This window comes from Mauremys reevesii, linkage group 25 (genome assembly GCF_016161935.1).
Source record: "Mauremys reevesii isolate NIE-2019 linkage group 25, ASM1616193v1, whole genome shotgun sequence".
NCBI classification, from domain to species: domain Eukaryota; kingdom Metazoa; phylum Chordata; order Testudines; family Geoemydidae; genus Mauremys; species Mauremys reevesii.
This window is the reverse complement of record NC_052647.1, coordinates 7454684-7470180: the sequence shown is the minus strand read 5'-3', so window position 1 is coordinate 7470180 and position 15497 is coordinate 7454684. Positions and strand designations below refer to the sequence as shown.

Sequence of the window (15497 nt, the reverse complement as noted above, 5' to 3'; positions counted from 1 at the left end):
GACGCACCCCCAGCAGTCTCTGCAGGCCTGAGTGAAACTAACTTCTTTGTGGGCAGAAGCAGGGCTTGGTCTTAAACCTGGGTCAGAGCCCTGGCTTAATATGCTGTGTAGACACACCATAGGGGTACACCCACAGACAAGGCCAGATTTCCAATTGGGCACAGTAACTACATGCCTAGGGGTGCCGGCATTCTAGGGGCACCTTACCTCTCTAAACCTGTGTGTAACATGTAGGTCAGCTGCAGTCGGGGGGACACTGAAGATGCAGTGCCTAGGGGTGTGTAAGGTGTAAATCCGGCCCTGTCCTCCGGGCCTTGAGACGCTGTTTGATAATCATCTCTGTGTTGCCTGGCTATGTGTCAGTCTTGAGACATTTATGACATTAAAATGACTGGGCCATTTTAAAGTTACAAACTGATAAGGAAACACCTCAAGCGCCTGAGTCACTTTGATTCTAAGTAAAAAGCTTGTACGTTTTTTAACTGCTGCTTCCATTGCCGTTGCTCAGTCTGTTGCTTTGGGCCACGTTACGTCCCCTTCTGCCAGCAATCGTCTTTGAATTCCCTCATTGGTTTGTGGTATCACTAATCTCCCCTGCAGCACTTAGGACATTTCCAACTGATCACTAGTCAGCTAATGTTTTTAGCTCTTCCACATACACAGCTACAGTTTCACCTTGCTCCTCACTCTGCGATGACACTTGAAATGTTCTACGGTAACACTCGGCTGTGCTGTCTATTGCTCTGTTCAGATCTCTTACAGATCTTCTGAAGTTTTACCTCCTGCTTCCTGGGAGTGCAACAAACTCCTGAAGAGGGAGTAGGTTTTACTTAAGCAGCCTCTGAGGCATATCAAGGTTTCAGCTGCAAAGAATGCAAAGCACAAGGGTAGCATTGACAGTGCAGACATTGTTTGAGGTGCAAGGTTAAATCCATTTGTCTTTTATTTATAATCTCATTTGCGAGGAAATTAGTGGCTCCGGCTTTCCATAGATTAATGCTGATCCTCACTTTCTACAGGAAACTCTTCAATTTTCCTATAACTTGCTAGTATTACATTTTTTCCACATCACCAGTGTTGGAAAGTGACTGCTCAGTGCAACCAAAATAAGTGCTCAAGAGAGCCTGCTGGGAACTCGCTGCTTCGCTTAACTGCATCCTCAAAGAATGTGTGTGTGCATAGGCCCCAACTCCATGGGTGCACAGCACCCACTGGGAGGCCCGTGGATCAGCACCTCCCCCTCCCTCCCAGCGCCCCGCGCCCGCTGCGATCAGCTGTTCAACCGCATGCAGGAGGTGCTGGGGGCGAGGGGGCAAAGAAGGGGTGTGGGGGTTTGGGTGTGGGTGGGAAGAGGTGGGGCGGGGTGGAGGTTTGCTGGAAAGGGTGCATTGGGGGTCGAGCACCCCCTCCCCTCCAACGGGGGTGGTAGTGTGGTATTGTCTGTGTGTGTGTGGGCGGGAGGGGGGGATCCCACTGACTAAAACAGGAAGTAAGTGGCACAGGATCGAATAGGCTGAGCTAGCAATCCAAGGCAGAGTAGGGCAAGGTTATATCCCATAATATTCTAGGCAACTCTGCCAAGAGCACTGTACTACACTCCCCCACTTTCCCACCCTGAGGAGCAGCAGAAACATCCCTTTACTCCCCCAGAGCTGGCAGTGGGGCCCTCCAGATATTTACCTCGGCAGCCTGGGTGTCTCGGGAGGGGCAGGAGCTACCCTCCTGCCCCATCGCACAACCCCCCCATGCTGGAGGGGTGGGGGGGGTGCTGGCAGAGCCCTGCTGCTGGGCTCAGAGTTGATGCCCCAGTGAGAGGCACAGTGCAGCCAAATTTGGCCTCCAGGATCTCTCTCCCATCCTTCCCTGTGTCACTGGTACCTACATGTATCACGATTTCCCGTCTCTTCCTAATAACTGGAGTTCCCTCCCCTGGAGAGGTAGCCTCAGTGGGAGAGGATACCATGGCATCCTCTGGAAGGTGCATCCAGTGTCTGTACATAGGGAGCAGAGTGGGTCAGAGGCTCAGACCACAGGGCATATTGCAAATATCACGGTTGCTATTCCCAGTTCACTCTCACTGGCTGTAACAACAACTGTGCATGGAAACCTTATGGATGGAGGCCAGGTGTGCACAAACGTCACTGGGTGATTGGGGGAAGCAGGTTCACCCAAGCCTGATTGTGGGGATGGGGGGACATATAAAATCTGTTTGGGGCTGCTTTCCTCCCAATGCACCCTTTCCTCCAGCAGAGAAGAGCTCGTGCAGCTGCTGGATCAAGCATTCTCCACCAACAGGTGTTCTTCTCCCCCTCTCCACACTGCAACCTCCAGTGAAACATGAAAAACACTTAGGAAATGAAACACACAGAAGAAAGGAAATAAAAAGTTCTGCCAGCGACCAGCACATGCCCTCAGCTTCTCCACTCCCGGCAGGCTGCACCGTTACCCTGGCTACTGCGCCACACACTGCAAGCTGAGCTCTGCCCCCCCAGGAACGCCAGCCTGTCGTCAGCCGTGTGCGCTCAGCCCTTTGCCAAGTGACTCTGCCAACAGAACCAGCTACGGCACCAAACAGCCACAGCCACTAGAGCTGGGGAAGAACTGAGCTGGGGAGGGAGCAGAGTTCAGGTCGCAGTGCGCAGCCTGTGGCGTATGGGGATGTGTAACTCAGCCAGGGGTAAGCAGGGAGCCTCTCTAGGTCTTGGTGTCTGGGCTTTGCCTCCATCCTTGGCTTGGTGCTCTGGTTCCAGCAGCCTCAACACTGAGTCTGAGCTCAGTTTCCTCAGTGTAGACGTCGGGTCGTTTCTGACGAGCTTCCTCATTCTCGATAAACTCCCCATTTATGAGCCATGGGCTAGTTTTGGGCACAACACCACCCCTCAATAGTTGGCAGTTCATAAAATAAGGCCAGATCCTCAGTTAGTGTAAATGGGGGTGTGGACTCCTTTGGATCGATGCCGATTTACACCAGTTGGGGATCTGGGAATATCTGCAGTTCTACACTGGTAACTTGTGATTGTGAATCTAACCCTTAAGGGCGCCTGCTCAGAACAGCTTTGCCGATGCTCATTCAGGCAGGGACAGCTGAGTTTATGCATGTCTTCAGGAAGGCACTCGAATGAGGAAGCTTTGGAGAATGAAGTCTTGGTTGTCAGGACAGTATAATGGGGCCCCAGTTAATGACGCCAGCACACATGCCATCATAGACTCCGCTGGTCAATGGCAAACAGGAGAGCAAAGAAATGTCTTTAGCCACAGGGAATGTGTTATTCTAAAGCAGACAGAGGAGGAAATAAGGCAGGTGAACCACACCCCACTGCTCACCATAATCCAGAAAGGACAGAGCAAACTACCAGGAAACACCTGAGAAAGAGGAATTCACTGAGCAGAAACTGACTTTATATGGGAAAAACGCACGTGTGTGTGCAGTGTTTTTCCTCAGTGGAAGGTTGATCTATTTGGAAGAAGCACGTTTGTGACACTGATTGGACCAGAGCTGTTCCTATAGGAGGGGCCACAAGAAAAGGGGACCTGGTAAGACCCACACATAAGAGTGATCATAGGAGGAGGAGCTTGAGTGTATTTCTTTGCCTCTCTTCACCTTGAGCTCATGGACACCTGGATGGGAGGACTGGCTCTGACCCTTGGCGCTGGCATTTGGCCCCTGGCTCTGACCCTGACCCGAGGCTCCGGTTATTTGCTGCCAGGTCCTGCTCTGATCACTAGACCTGACCACCCACATCCCACTCTCTGACACTGTCAAGCATGGATAGTCATTAGCTGCCTCTTCCATCTTCTTCCTGTGTTAACCCTGTTACTATGGCACCACCTGGAACAGGACTGATGTTCTGTCTGGCTTTCCAAGACAACAGCTGCAGACAAGAGCTACAATCACAGCTGAGACTTGGACAGCACCATCTCACGCACAGGGAGCCACACTGTGAGCTGGATGAAGATCTGTTCTTCTGTTTGTTTCTGTTAAGAAGAGCCACAGCTCAGAAAGTGACTTCGGCATTACAGCTGCACCACCATAGATGACTGCTTACAGCAAGACTCATTAACAACCCAGGACACTGATATCTCTGACCATAATGTTAGCAACCAGCCACTCAGTATGGGCACCTCTTCAGTTTTACTGAATGCAGGATTAAAAAGGTTAGTTGTGTCCAGATCCTTCACACCAGTTAATTTTAACAAGAGGGAAGGAACACTGGCCAGAATAGGGAAATAACAGATGAAGAATATTTAGCTAAGTTAGATCTATTCAACTCTGCAGGGCCTGATGAAATTCACCCTAGTGTACTTAAGAAACTAGCTGAAGCAATCTCTGAAGCATTAGCGATTACCTTCCAGAACTCATGGAGGGTGGGTGACGTTCATAACAAGGGCAAAGTTCAAAACAATGTAAAAAGCAGCTCTTAGGGAAATATAGACCAGAGAACCCAACTTTAATACCCAGAAAGATACTAGAAGAAATGATTAAACTACCAATTTATTAAAACCTAGAGGATAATAGGTGAAAAGTAATAACCAACATGGATTTGTCAAGAACAAGTCATGCCAAACAACAACATAATTCCCTTCTTTGATTGGTTACCCAGTCCAGTGGATGGGGGGAAGAGGTGGCCGTGATGTAGCTTGAAGTTAGTAAGTCTTTCAACACAGTCCCACATTACATTTTCCTACTTGAACTGAGGAAATATAGTATAGATAAAACTACCACAAGGAAGGTGCAAAGATAGTTGGAAGTCCTTACTCACAGGAGAGGTATAGGGACTCACTGGCTTGGCAGCAGCACTGCAGAAAAGGGTATGAGGTTTCTGGCAGACCACAAAAGGAAAGTGAGTCTACAGTGTGATGCTGTTGAAAAAAGGCAAATGCCATTCTGGGATGTATTAACAGGAGTGGGGTGGGACAGAGATGGGAGGCGACTGTTCTCCTCTACTCGGCACTGAAGAACCATGTCCAGGTTTGGGTGCTGCGCTTCAAGAAAGATGAGGACAAATTGTACGGAGTCCAGAGGAGAGCAACAGAAATGATCAGAGGTTTAGAAAACATGACCTGTGAGGAAAGGTTGAAAGAATTTGGCATGTTTTGTCCAGAGACGAGATGGCTGAGGAGAGACATGAAAGCAATCTGCAAATATGCAAAAGGTTGTTATAAAAAGGACTGTGATCAACTGGTTCCCATGTCCACCAAGGGTAGGACAAGAAGGAATTGGTTTAGTGAGCAGCCAGGGAGATTTAGGTTAGATATTAAGAAAAACTTTCTAACTCTAAGGATGGTTCAGCACAGGAACAGGTGACCTAGGGAGGCTGTGGAATCCCTGTTATTGGGGGGTTTAAGAACAGGTTGGACAAACATCTGCCAAGGATGGTCTAGGTGCACTTGGTCCTGCCTCAGCACATGGGGATGGATTGTTTGATCTTCTGAGGTCCCTTCAACCCCACATTTCTGTGATTCTGTGAAGCGGTGCTAGGCCCTCTGCACTGTGGTCAGTTTCCCCCATAGGTACTCAGCAAAGTTAATACTTATGGGGCTGGGGGAAGTGGTAGGGCAGAAGGAAGGAGAGCAGGGCACGCTGAGAAGAGGGTGCTTTCCTGTGTGCAGTGCTGTTGGTTGATACAATATAATCAAACAGGACATGAGTCAACTTGGTTTCCTGTCTAATTTCCCCAAGATAAGGAGGCTGCAAAGCTCAGAATCCACAGAACTCAACCTGCCCTGACAGCGTCTGAGCCACCATGGGAACCCGAAGTGACGTGTATCCATTGGGTGAGTGGAACAAATTCCATGGGCTGAACTCAGCTGGGACTAGGAGAGTCCAGGGGGGCCCACGGGTCTGTCTGCAATGGAGCTGGAAAGAGAATGTTCCAGCTCGAGAAGACAGTTGCAATAGCTCTCATCTAGCTTGAAACAGAAGTGTCGCCGTGGTGTTGAGAGAGGCTTGCCACCAGGACCATCCCTAGACATTTTGGTGCCCTATGCAACCCCCCGCCCCCCCACCGGGGGGAGAGCTGGCTCCAGGCCTCTGCAGGGGTTAGGTGGTACCAGGCCTCCACAGGGAGCCTCCTTGGGGGAGGAAGGAAACCACCCCCATCACAAGCCAGTGAAGCAGAGTGGGTTGGGGTTAAGTCGCTCCACTTCCTGCCACCTGGTGATTGCAGGGTGGGCCCAACCCTGCACTCACAGGTGGCGGGAAGTGGAGTGACCCAGCCCCTGCCTGCTCCGCTCTGCTCCCCTGGATCCCAACCTTGGGACTTGGGGACAGGGCCGGCTCCAGACCCCAGCACGCCGAGAGCACGCTTGGGGCAGACGTTTGCCGGCAGGGCGGCAGGCGCCTCCGGCGGACCTTCCACAGTCATGCCTGCGGGAGATCCACTGGAACCGCGGGACCAGCAGACCTCCCGCAGGCATGGGTGCGGATGCTCCACTGGAGCCAAGAGACCAGCGGACCCTCCGCAGTCATGTCTGCGGGAGGTCCGCTGGTCCCGCGGCTCCCGTGGACCTCCCGCAGGCATGACTGCAAGAGGTCCCCCAGAGCCGCGGGACCGGCGACCGGCAGCGCGCCCCCTGGAGCATGCCGCCGTGCTTCGGGCAGCCAAATTGCTAGAGCCGCCCCTGCTTGGGGAGCAGGGGGGAACCACTCCCTAGCATTCACCAGTGGTGCGGCTGAGAGTCAGCAGAGTGGAGCAGCCTGAGTCCAGGTTACTCCATTCCCTGCTGCCTGGTGAGTGCGGGGCACGCTCGACCTGTCTTGCTGTCCCCCAGGATGTAGCTCAGGGGAAGAGGGGCAGTGGAGGCATTGCTGGGGCTGAGCAGGGGTGGGAGTCTGGGGGAAGAGGCAGAGCAGGGGCAAGGGCAGCTTTCCTGGCCAGCTCAGCCAGCCAGGGGATCGGACTGGCCACTGGAGCAGCATGCAGCTGCGTAGGGTACCTAGAATTTTGGGGCAATTTGGTGCCCCAAATTTCCTGGTGCCCTACAGAGCTGTGTAGTTTGCGTATGGGTAAGGACAGCCCTGCTTGCCACTCCAGCCTTGTATTACACTCTCAAGGTTACAGCTTTCCTCTGACCTTGGCTTGGTAACCACTTGCACCGCCCGAATGCAAAATACCCCTTTGAACCCAGGAAGGAGAACTTGGGAATTCCTCCCTGTGGGGTACCCTCAAGCCCTTTCACCCCCACTCACCCAGGGAAGAGCTGAGAAAGAAAACAAAGGAAATTAGCTGTGGCTACAAGAACATAAGAATGGCCGTACTGGTCCATCCTGCCCAGTATCCTGTCTACCGACAGTGGCCAATGCCAGATGCCCCAGAGGGAGTGAACCTAACAGGTAATGATCAAGTGATCTCTCTCCTGCCATCCATCTCCACCCTCTGACTAGGGACACCATTCCTTACCTATCCTGACCAATAGCCATTAATGGACTTACCCTCCATGAATTTATCCAGTTCTCTTTTAAACGCTGTTATAGTCCTAGCCTTCACAACCTCCTCAGGCAAGGAGTTCCACAAGTTGACTGTGCGCTGTGTGAAGAAGAACTTCCTTTTATTTGTTTTAAACCTGCTGCCCATTAATTTCATTTGGTGGCCCCTACTTTTTGTATTATGTGAATACGTAAATAACTTTTCCTTATCTACTTTCTCCACATCACTCGTTATTTTATATACCTCTATCATAACCCCCCTTAGTCTTCTCTTTTCCAAGCTGAAGAGTCCTAGCCTCTTTAATCTCTCCTTCTATGGGACCCATTCCAAACCCCTAATCATTTTACTTGCCCTTCTCTGAACCTTTTCTAGAGCCAGTATATCTTTTTTGAGATGAGGAGACTACATCTGTATGCAGTATTCAGGATGTGGGCGTACCATCGATTTATATAAGGGCAATAATATATTCTCAGTCTTATTCTCTATCCGCTTTTTAATAATTCCTAACAGCCTGTTTGCTTTTTTGACCACCTCTACACACTGCGTCTTCAGAGAACTATCCACAATGACTTGAAGATCTTTTTCCTGATTAGTTGTAGCTAAATTAGCCCCCACCATATTGTATGCATAGTTGGAGTTATTTTTTTTCCAATGTACATTACTTTATATTTACCCGTATTAAATTTCATTTGCCATTTTGTTGTCCAATCACTTAGTTTTGTGAGATCTTTTTGAAGTTCTTCACAGTCTGCTTTGGTCTTAACTATCTTGAGCAGTTTAGTACCATCTGCAGACTTTGCCACCTCACTGTTTACCCCTTTCTCCAGATCATTTATGAATAAGTTGAATAGGATTGAGCCTAGGACTGACCCTTTCGGAACACCACTAGTTACCCCTCTCCATTATGAAAAATTACCGTTTATTCCTACCCTTTGTTTCCTGTCTTTTAACCAGTTCTCAATCCATGAGAGGATCTTCCCTCTTATCCCAAGACAACTTAATTTATGTAAGAGCCTTTGGTGAGGGACCTTGTCAAAGGCTTTCTGGAAATCTAAGTACACTCTGTCCACCGGATCCCCCTTGTTCACATGTTTGTTGACTCCTTCAGAGAACTTTACTATCGTTTCAACTAATTTACCCTGTACTGACGTTAGACTTACTGGTCTGTAATTGCTGGGATCACCTCTAGAGCCCTTTTTAAATATTGTCGTTGCATTAGCTAACTTCCAGACATTGGGTACAGAAGCCAATTTAAATGACAGGTTACAAACCATAGTTAATAGCTCCGCAACTTCACATTTGAGTTCTTTCAGAACTCTTGGGTGAATGCCATCTGGTCCCGGTGACTTATTCATGTTAAATTTATCAATTAATTCCAAAACCTGCTCTAGTGACACTTCAGTCTGTGACAGTTCCTCAGATTTGTCACCTACAAAAGCCAGCTCAGGTTTGGGAATCTCTCTAACATCCTCAGCCGTGAAGACTGAAGCAAAGAATCCATTTAGTTTCTCCGCAATGACTTTATCGCCCTTTTGTATCTCGATCATCCAGGGGCCCCACTGGTTGTTTAGCAGGCTTCCTGCTTCTGATGTACTTAAAAAAAATTATTACCTTTGGAGTTTTGAGCTAGCCATTCTTCAAACTCCTCTTTGGCTTTTCTTATTAGGTTTTTACACTTAATTGCACAGTGTTTATGCTCCCTTCCATTTACCTCACTAGGATTTGACTTCCACTTTTCAAAAGATGCCTTTTTATCTCTCACTGCTTCTTTTACATGGTTGTTAAACCACTGTGGCTCTTTTTAAGTTCTTTTACTGTGTTTCTTAATTTGGGGTATACATTTAAGTTGGGCCTCTATTATGGTGTCTTTAAAAAGCGTCCATGCAGCTTGCAAGGATTTCACTTTAGTCACTGTACCTTTTAACTTCTGTTTAACTAACCCCCTCATTTTTGCATAGTTCCCCTTTTTGAAATTAAATGCCACAGTGTTGGGCTGTTGAGATGTTCTTCCCACCACAGGGATGTTAAGTGTTGTTATAAAGCGGTCCTGTTATAGTTACCTCTTGGACCAGCTCCTGCGCTCCACTCAGGACTAAATTGAGAATTGCCTCTCCCCTTGTGGGTTCCCGTACCAGCTGCTGCAAGAAGCAGTCATTTAAAGTATCGAGAAGTTTTGTCTCTGCATTTCGTCCTGAGGTGACATGTTCCCAGTCAATATGGGGATAATTGAAATCCCCCACTATTATTGAGTTCTTAATTTTGGTAGCCTCTCTAATTCCCCTTAGCATTTAATCATCACGATCACTGTACTGGTCAGGTGGCCGATAATAGATCCCTAATGTTATATTGTTATTAAATAAGCTAATCAAACAACAATCACAAACTTCTTGAAACACCAAAAATCCAATCCTGTTCTTAAAAAAGGTAAATTTTATTAAAAACAAAAAGGAAAAAAATACTTCTGGGACGTAGAATTTTTGGCTAGATCTTAAAAGAAACAATTACAAAAATGAAGCACCCAAAATAGCTTAAAGGATACAAGCAAACAAAAGCATCTGGGGTTAGCCCAGATGAGATCTACAAGCCAAAATAAACAGAAATAAACCTGATCACGTCTAGCTAAACATTCCTAATTTACTTACATATTTGGAGGGTTTTAAATAAGTAATTCTAGGTATGATCTGATGAGTTTTCATACCTGGTTCAAGCCTTACGCAGCATTGCTGCTCCCTGTCTCCTTCTCCGGAGAACAGACAAAGGGAAAGTTTCTTTCCTAATTCTAAAAAGTTCTAGCCTTCCCATTGGCTCTTTTGGTCAGGAGTCCACTTTTCTTTTTTAACCTTGGGGACTTTTTAACCCTGTACCGGTAAAGCAAGCAGAGAACAGTTACCAAGAGGGATTTTACAGCTAACTGGCTGGCTGGGTGTCCATCAAAGGGGGCTACACCCCACTTCATTTATCACTGATGGTTTTCCACTACTTTCACAGCTACTGAATCCCAGGGGATAATTGCAGATCAGTCTGGTCCCTGGAAGCAGAGCAGCCCAAAGCCTTCCCTGATTCATCCTCAACTGTCCGTAGCCCCAAGAGACCAGTCCAGCAGCTGGCAAGAGCCAGAGTGTAGGAGTACGTTGGCCACACCGCTCACCTCTGGAATGCCCACTGTGCCTGGGGGCTGTAACATAAAGCCAGTACCCAAGGGGAATTTCCAGGTAGCTGGTTGAGGCAGCTTTCTGTAGGGGCACAAAGCTGGGATTCGAAAATATTATGATAGTAATAATAGTTATTAATGAAATAATTGGATTCATTGGTTTAACACCAGAATCACAGTGGGGTAAATAAGCAAAATTTGGTTCATAGACAGGGGCCAGGAGACATCTCTCTCTCTCTTTCTCTGTTGCTTATTTCTGTGTATAACATTTTTAAAATGCATATTTATTTTTTATTTCTCTCAAGTATTTCTCCTCCTCGTTCTGTTCTCCTCTCTGCCACCAGGCAGCACTCAAGTGTTAACCATTAAGTTCCCAGGCTGGCAGAATGTAATGCTGTATGTGCCGCATTTGTGCCCATCATGAGAGTCTCACAGAATGTGTCTCTGCCACAGGCTTGGCAGCTCTCGAAGGGGTTATTGGCACTGTAATGAGGGGTGGGGTCATTGGATCTGGGTCATTAGGACTAGCTGAATTGTTTAGGTGGGGGTTAAATCAATTTCTGAAGTGTTCACCAATATATGCCGGGCTAATATAATATATCATATGATCAATAGGTATTATTCCCATTACTTATATTAATATGGATAGTATGTGCTTAATGCATATAACATTATTTGTATACACACTTCTATCAGTTACATGGCCTGGAATGGTGGCCGGTGTCTTCCTATAGTCTTGTTCACCTATGCTAAGCATCCCATAACACCTTGCATTAGCCAGGAAAACTGTCAGGATCAGCACATATGGGTGTTCTACTGTAGTAACAGGCAGGCAGTTACTCTCACTGGAATGTCTCAAAGATAAGGACAATATATATGGGACAAGCCTAGGAGGTGCCATCACGCTTTTGGTACCTGGAATTCCAGAACAAAGGGTTTTGACGTTCCCCTCTGGTGTTATCTGGACCGGTGATCTGCTAGGTCACGCCAATCCTTGACTCTGGGAGCCAGCCTTACCCTGCTCTGCTGTGAGAACCCCCACTCCTGGGCTGTTCACGCACAGCCTCTGGCATGTAAGCTGCTCCTTGGATTTTGCTGCTGAATGACATTAGCCAATATCTCCGGTCCCAGACACTACCCCAGGAACCTCTGTCTTGCAGTGTTCAGTTATGTCCCCTGGACGCTACAATCTTATATGGGTTCATCAATTTAATAAAGAAATTGATATGTACCAGGCTTGTTATCCCAAGGGGAGTCTCTGACAGGCCTCAAACCAAACGCACTGCTTCTGGTAGAATAAACAAACAAATTTATTAAGTATAAACATAGATTTTAAATGATTATAAGTCAAAGCAGAACAAGTCAGATTTGGTCAAATGAAATAAAAGCAAAACACATTCTAAGATGATCTTAACACTTTCAGTGCCCTTACAAACTTAGATGCTTCTCACCACAGGTCTGTGACCAGTCCATGACCTGTACTATATACCCTTAACTAACACTTGGTCTGGGGAGCCATGGGTGCCCTGGGAGGTGGCCTGGGGGTGCAGCAGGTGCTGGGAGGAGGTGGCCCGGGGGACACCACAGGTCCGGGGGGCAGCCTGGAAAGGATGTCACAGGTGCTGGGTGGGTGGCGGCACATGGTTCGGGACCCCTGCTGGTGCTGGGGGGAGGGTTGGTGGGGCTGACAGGAGCTGTACTTGCAGCTCCTGGAGGGGGAGGAAGGCCAGGGGGCTCCATGCACTGACCCTGCCATGAGCACCGGCTCCACAGCTCCTATTTGCTGGGAACCACAGCCAATGGGAGCTGCGGGGTCGGTGCCTGCAGGAAGAGGCAGTGCGCAGAGCCCTCTGCCCCTCCACGTAGGAGCTGCATGGACATGCCAACCACTTCTATGGAGCCCCTCCCCAATGTAAGCAGCGCCCCGCACACCAACCCCCTGCTCCAGCCCTGAGACCCCTCCCACACCCAAACTACTGCTGCGGCTGGGAGGTGCGGTGGCCCAAAACTGCTCCAGCAGCGGCTGCCCAGGGCCAGCCACACCAGCTGCTGCAGAAGTCACGGAGGTCATGGAAAGTTACACCCCATATTCTTCATAGGATATTGTTATGATATGAATCTGGCATAACAGATGTGTTCTATGCAAGATAGGTAATGTGAGGTATCATTGGAAAGACTATGATTTACTGAATATGATTATCCTATTTGCATGTATGTATCAATTTAAGAATATTGACTATGTAATACCTGGGGAACATCCACCAGACAGTAGGCAACCAGCCTTATTTGGCCATTTAAGATGGACAATAGAACTTTGAAGATGCTAATCTCCCACTTCCCTGAGAAGCTTCCTGGGATGCTGCTTTGACACTTCAGGGTCATGGGATCATGTCACCTGGTACTGGACTACTAGTATTTTTCCACTAATAGGGGGTGAGGATCAAACTAGAAAACAAAGGATTCCCGCCATATTTAAATCCTGTTTAAGGCAGGGAAGTGAGTTAATCAGGTTTCATTCTTCACTGAATCCCTGCCCAGGATGACTGCTGGAAACATCTTAGGCCCTGTTTACACTGGCAAGTTTCTGCGCAGTAAAGCAACTTTCTGCACTGTAACTCCCAAGGCGTACACACTGCCAGGCCACTTAGTGCACAGAAACTGTGCTGTTGTAGCACTGTAAAAAAACACCTCAACAAGAGGCGAAAGGCTATCTGCGTCGGTGCCAGTATAGAGACCCTGGCCAATTCCAGCACTTCAATTGGCCTCTGGGAGGTGTCCCACAATGCTCGTTCTTGCCTCTCTGGTCATCGGTTTGAACTCTACTGCCCTTCCCTCAGGTGACCAACCATCATCCACATCCCATAAATTCCTTTGGAAATCCCTTTCCTGTTCGCTTGGTGACCCGTGCAGTGGTCTCAGCACATCTTTCTAAGTGCCCATGCCTGCTCCACACACCAGGCGATCTCCCACTTGGAGCAATGCCGAGCTGCTGAACCTCATCACCATTTGCGGAGAGGAGGCTGTTCCGTGCCAGCTGGGCTCCAGCCATAGGAATTATGATACCTACGGACAGATTTCACGATGCATGACAGAAAGGGGCCGGGACACATTGCAGTGCAGGGTCAAAGTGAAGGAACTGCGGAACGCCTATCACAAGGTGCAGGAGGCAAACCGCCACTCTGGTGCTGCACCCACAAGCTGCCGGTTCTACAAAAAGCTGGACGTGATACTCGGTGGCGACCCCACCTCCACTGCAAAGGCCACTGTGGATACTTCAGTGGCTCACATGTCAGTTAAAAGTCAACCGAGCCAGGAGGAGGAAATCTTGGACAAGGATGTGGAGTGGGAGGGGGACAGAGGCAGAGGATGACTCGGAGGTCAGAGATGCATGCATCCAGGAGCTCTTTTCCACCTCAGTGGAGGCTAGCCAATCACAGCTGTTGGATGTTGGCAAAGTGCAAACAGGAGAGGAGGCCCCAATACGTGGATTTGATTTTGGGAATTGCTGAAGTGAGTTGTTGCGGGAAGGAGGGTTGCACTCAACACCCATCCCTCTGCAGTTTGGCCCTGCTGCATTGTAATTCAAAGGAGAAGGTTGGATATGATCCCTGGACATACACAAATCTTTAGCCCTCCCAGGACCCCTCCTCCTTCTGGGACCTTCCCTTCCCCCATCCCCCTCACTGCTGATGTTTTTTATTTGTTTGACTCTCTCCTCCAGTTGTTGTTTTTTAATAAAAGAATTGTGTTGGTTTGAGAGCAATCTTTGTTCTATTAATTGAAAGTAAAGAGAGCCCTGCAAAGCAACATACCATTACGTTAAACCCACATATTGCATCGTCTGCATCAATCACCTCCTAGCATTGCAAGCACTGCACTCCTGAGCATAGCAAAAAATATTAGTGGCTTTCGGCTTCAAATTGCTGCCTCAAGGCATCTCTGATCCTTATGACCCTGTGCTGCGCCCATCTAATAGCCCTGGTCTCTGGCTGTTCAAACTCAGCCTTCAAGTGCTGAGCCTCTACAATCCAGCCCTGAGTGAAGCTTTCACCCTTTGCTTCACAAATATTATTGATCATACAGCATGTGCCTATAAGCATGGGAATATTGCCATCAGCCAGGTCCAGCTTTCCACAGAGGCAGCACCAGCGGCCTTTTAAATGGAAACAAAGGACATCCAATGGCTATTCTGCACTTGCTCAGCCTGGTGTTGTACCACTCCTTGCTGCTGTCAATTTGCCCTGAGTATGGTTTCATAAGCCACAACATTAAGGTGTAGGCAGGATCTCCCAGGATCACAATGGGCATTTCAACTTCCCCTACAGTGATCTTCTGCTTTTGGCTTCCTGCTTGCGGCTTCCTGAACAGGCCAGTGTTCCAAAAGATGCCTGTGTCATGCACAACTATCAGAGGGGTAGCCATGTTAGTCTGGATCTGTAAAAGCAGCAAAGAATCCTGTGGCACCTTATAGACTAACAGACGTTTTGGAGCATGAGCTTTCGTGGGTGAATGCCCACTTCGTCGGATGCCAGCCTGTGTTAATGTCTGTGAAATGCCCCTGGTGATCCACACGCACCTGGAGAACCATTGAGAAATACCCCTTGAGATTAATGTACTCAGTGGCTAAGTAGTCTGGTGCCAGAACTGAAATAATCGTGCCATCCATCACCCCTCCACAGTTAGGGAAGCCCATTTGTGCAAAGCCATCCACAATGTTGCCCACGTTGCCCAGAGTCACGGTCTTTTGGAGCGGGATGTGATTAATGGCCCGGCAGACTTCCATCAACATGAGTCCAACGATCAACTTTCCACTCCAAACTGGTTAACAACCAATCAGTAGCATTCTGGAGTAGCCGGCTTCCACAGTGCAATCGCCACACACTTCTCCAATGGCAGGGCAGCTCTCATTCTCCTGTCCT

The 15497-nt window shown here is 48.5% G+C and overlaps 1 protein-coding gene across 17 annotated transcripts in view; it reads left to right on the top strand.

Moving 5' to 3' along the window:
• The first annotated feature begins 5713 nt into the window (after nucleotides 1-5713).
• Nucleotides 5714-15497, top strand: part of LOC120391363 (adhesion G protein-coupled receptor E3-like) — a 50205-nt gene continuing 40421 nt past the window's right edge. For all 17 annotated transcript variants that reach the window (XM_039514955.1, XM_039514939.1, XM_039514951.1 and 14 more), the window contains exon 1: nucleotides 5714-5775. In XM_039514955.1, the coding sequence (XP_039370889.1) occupies nucleotides 5745-5775 (31 nt within the window). In that variant the 5' untranslated portion in view covers nucleotides 5714-5744. The remainder of the gene's footprint in view (nucleotides 5776-15497) is intronic.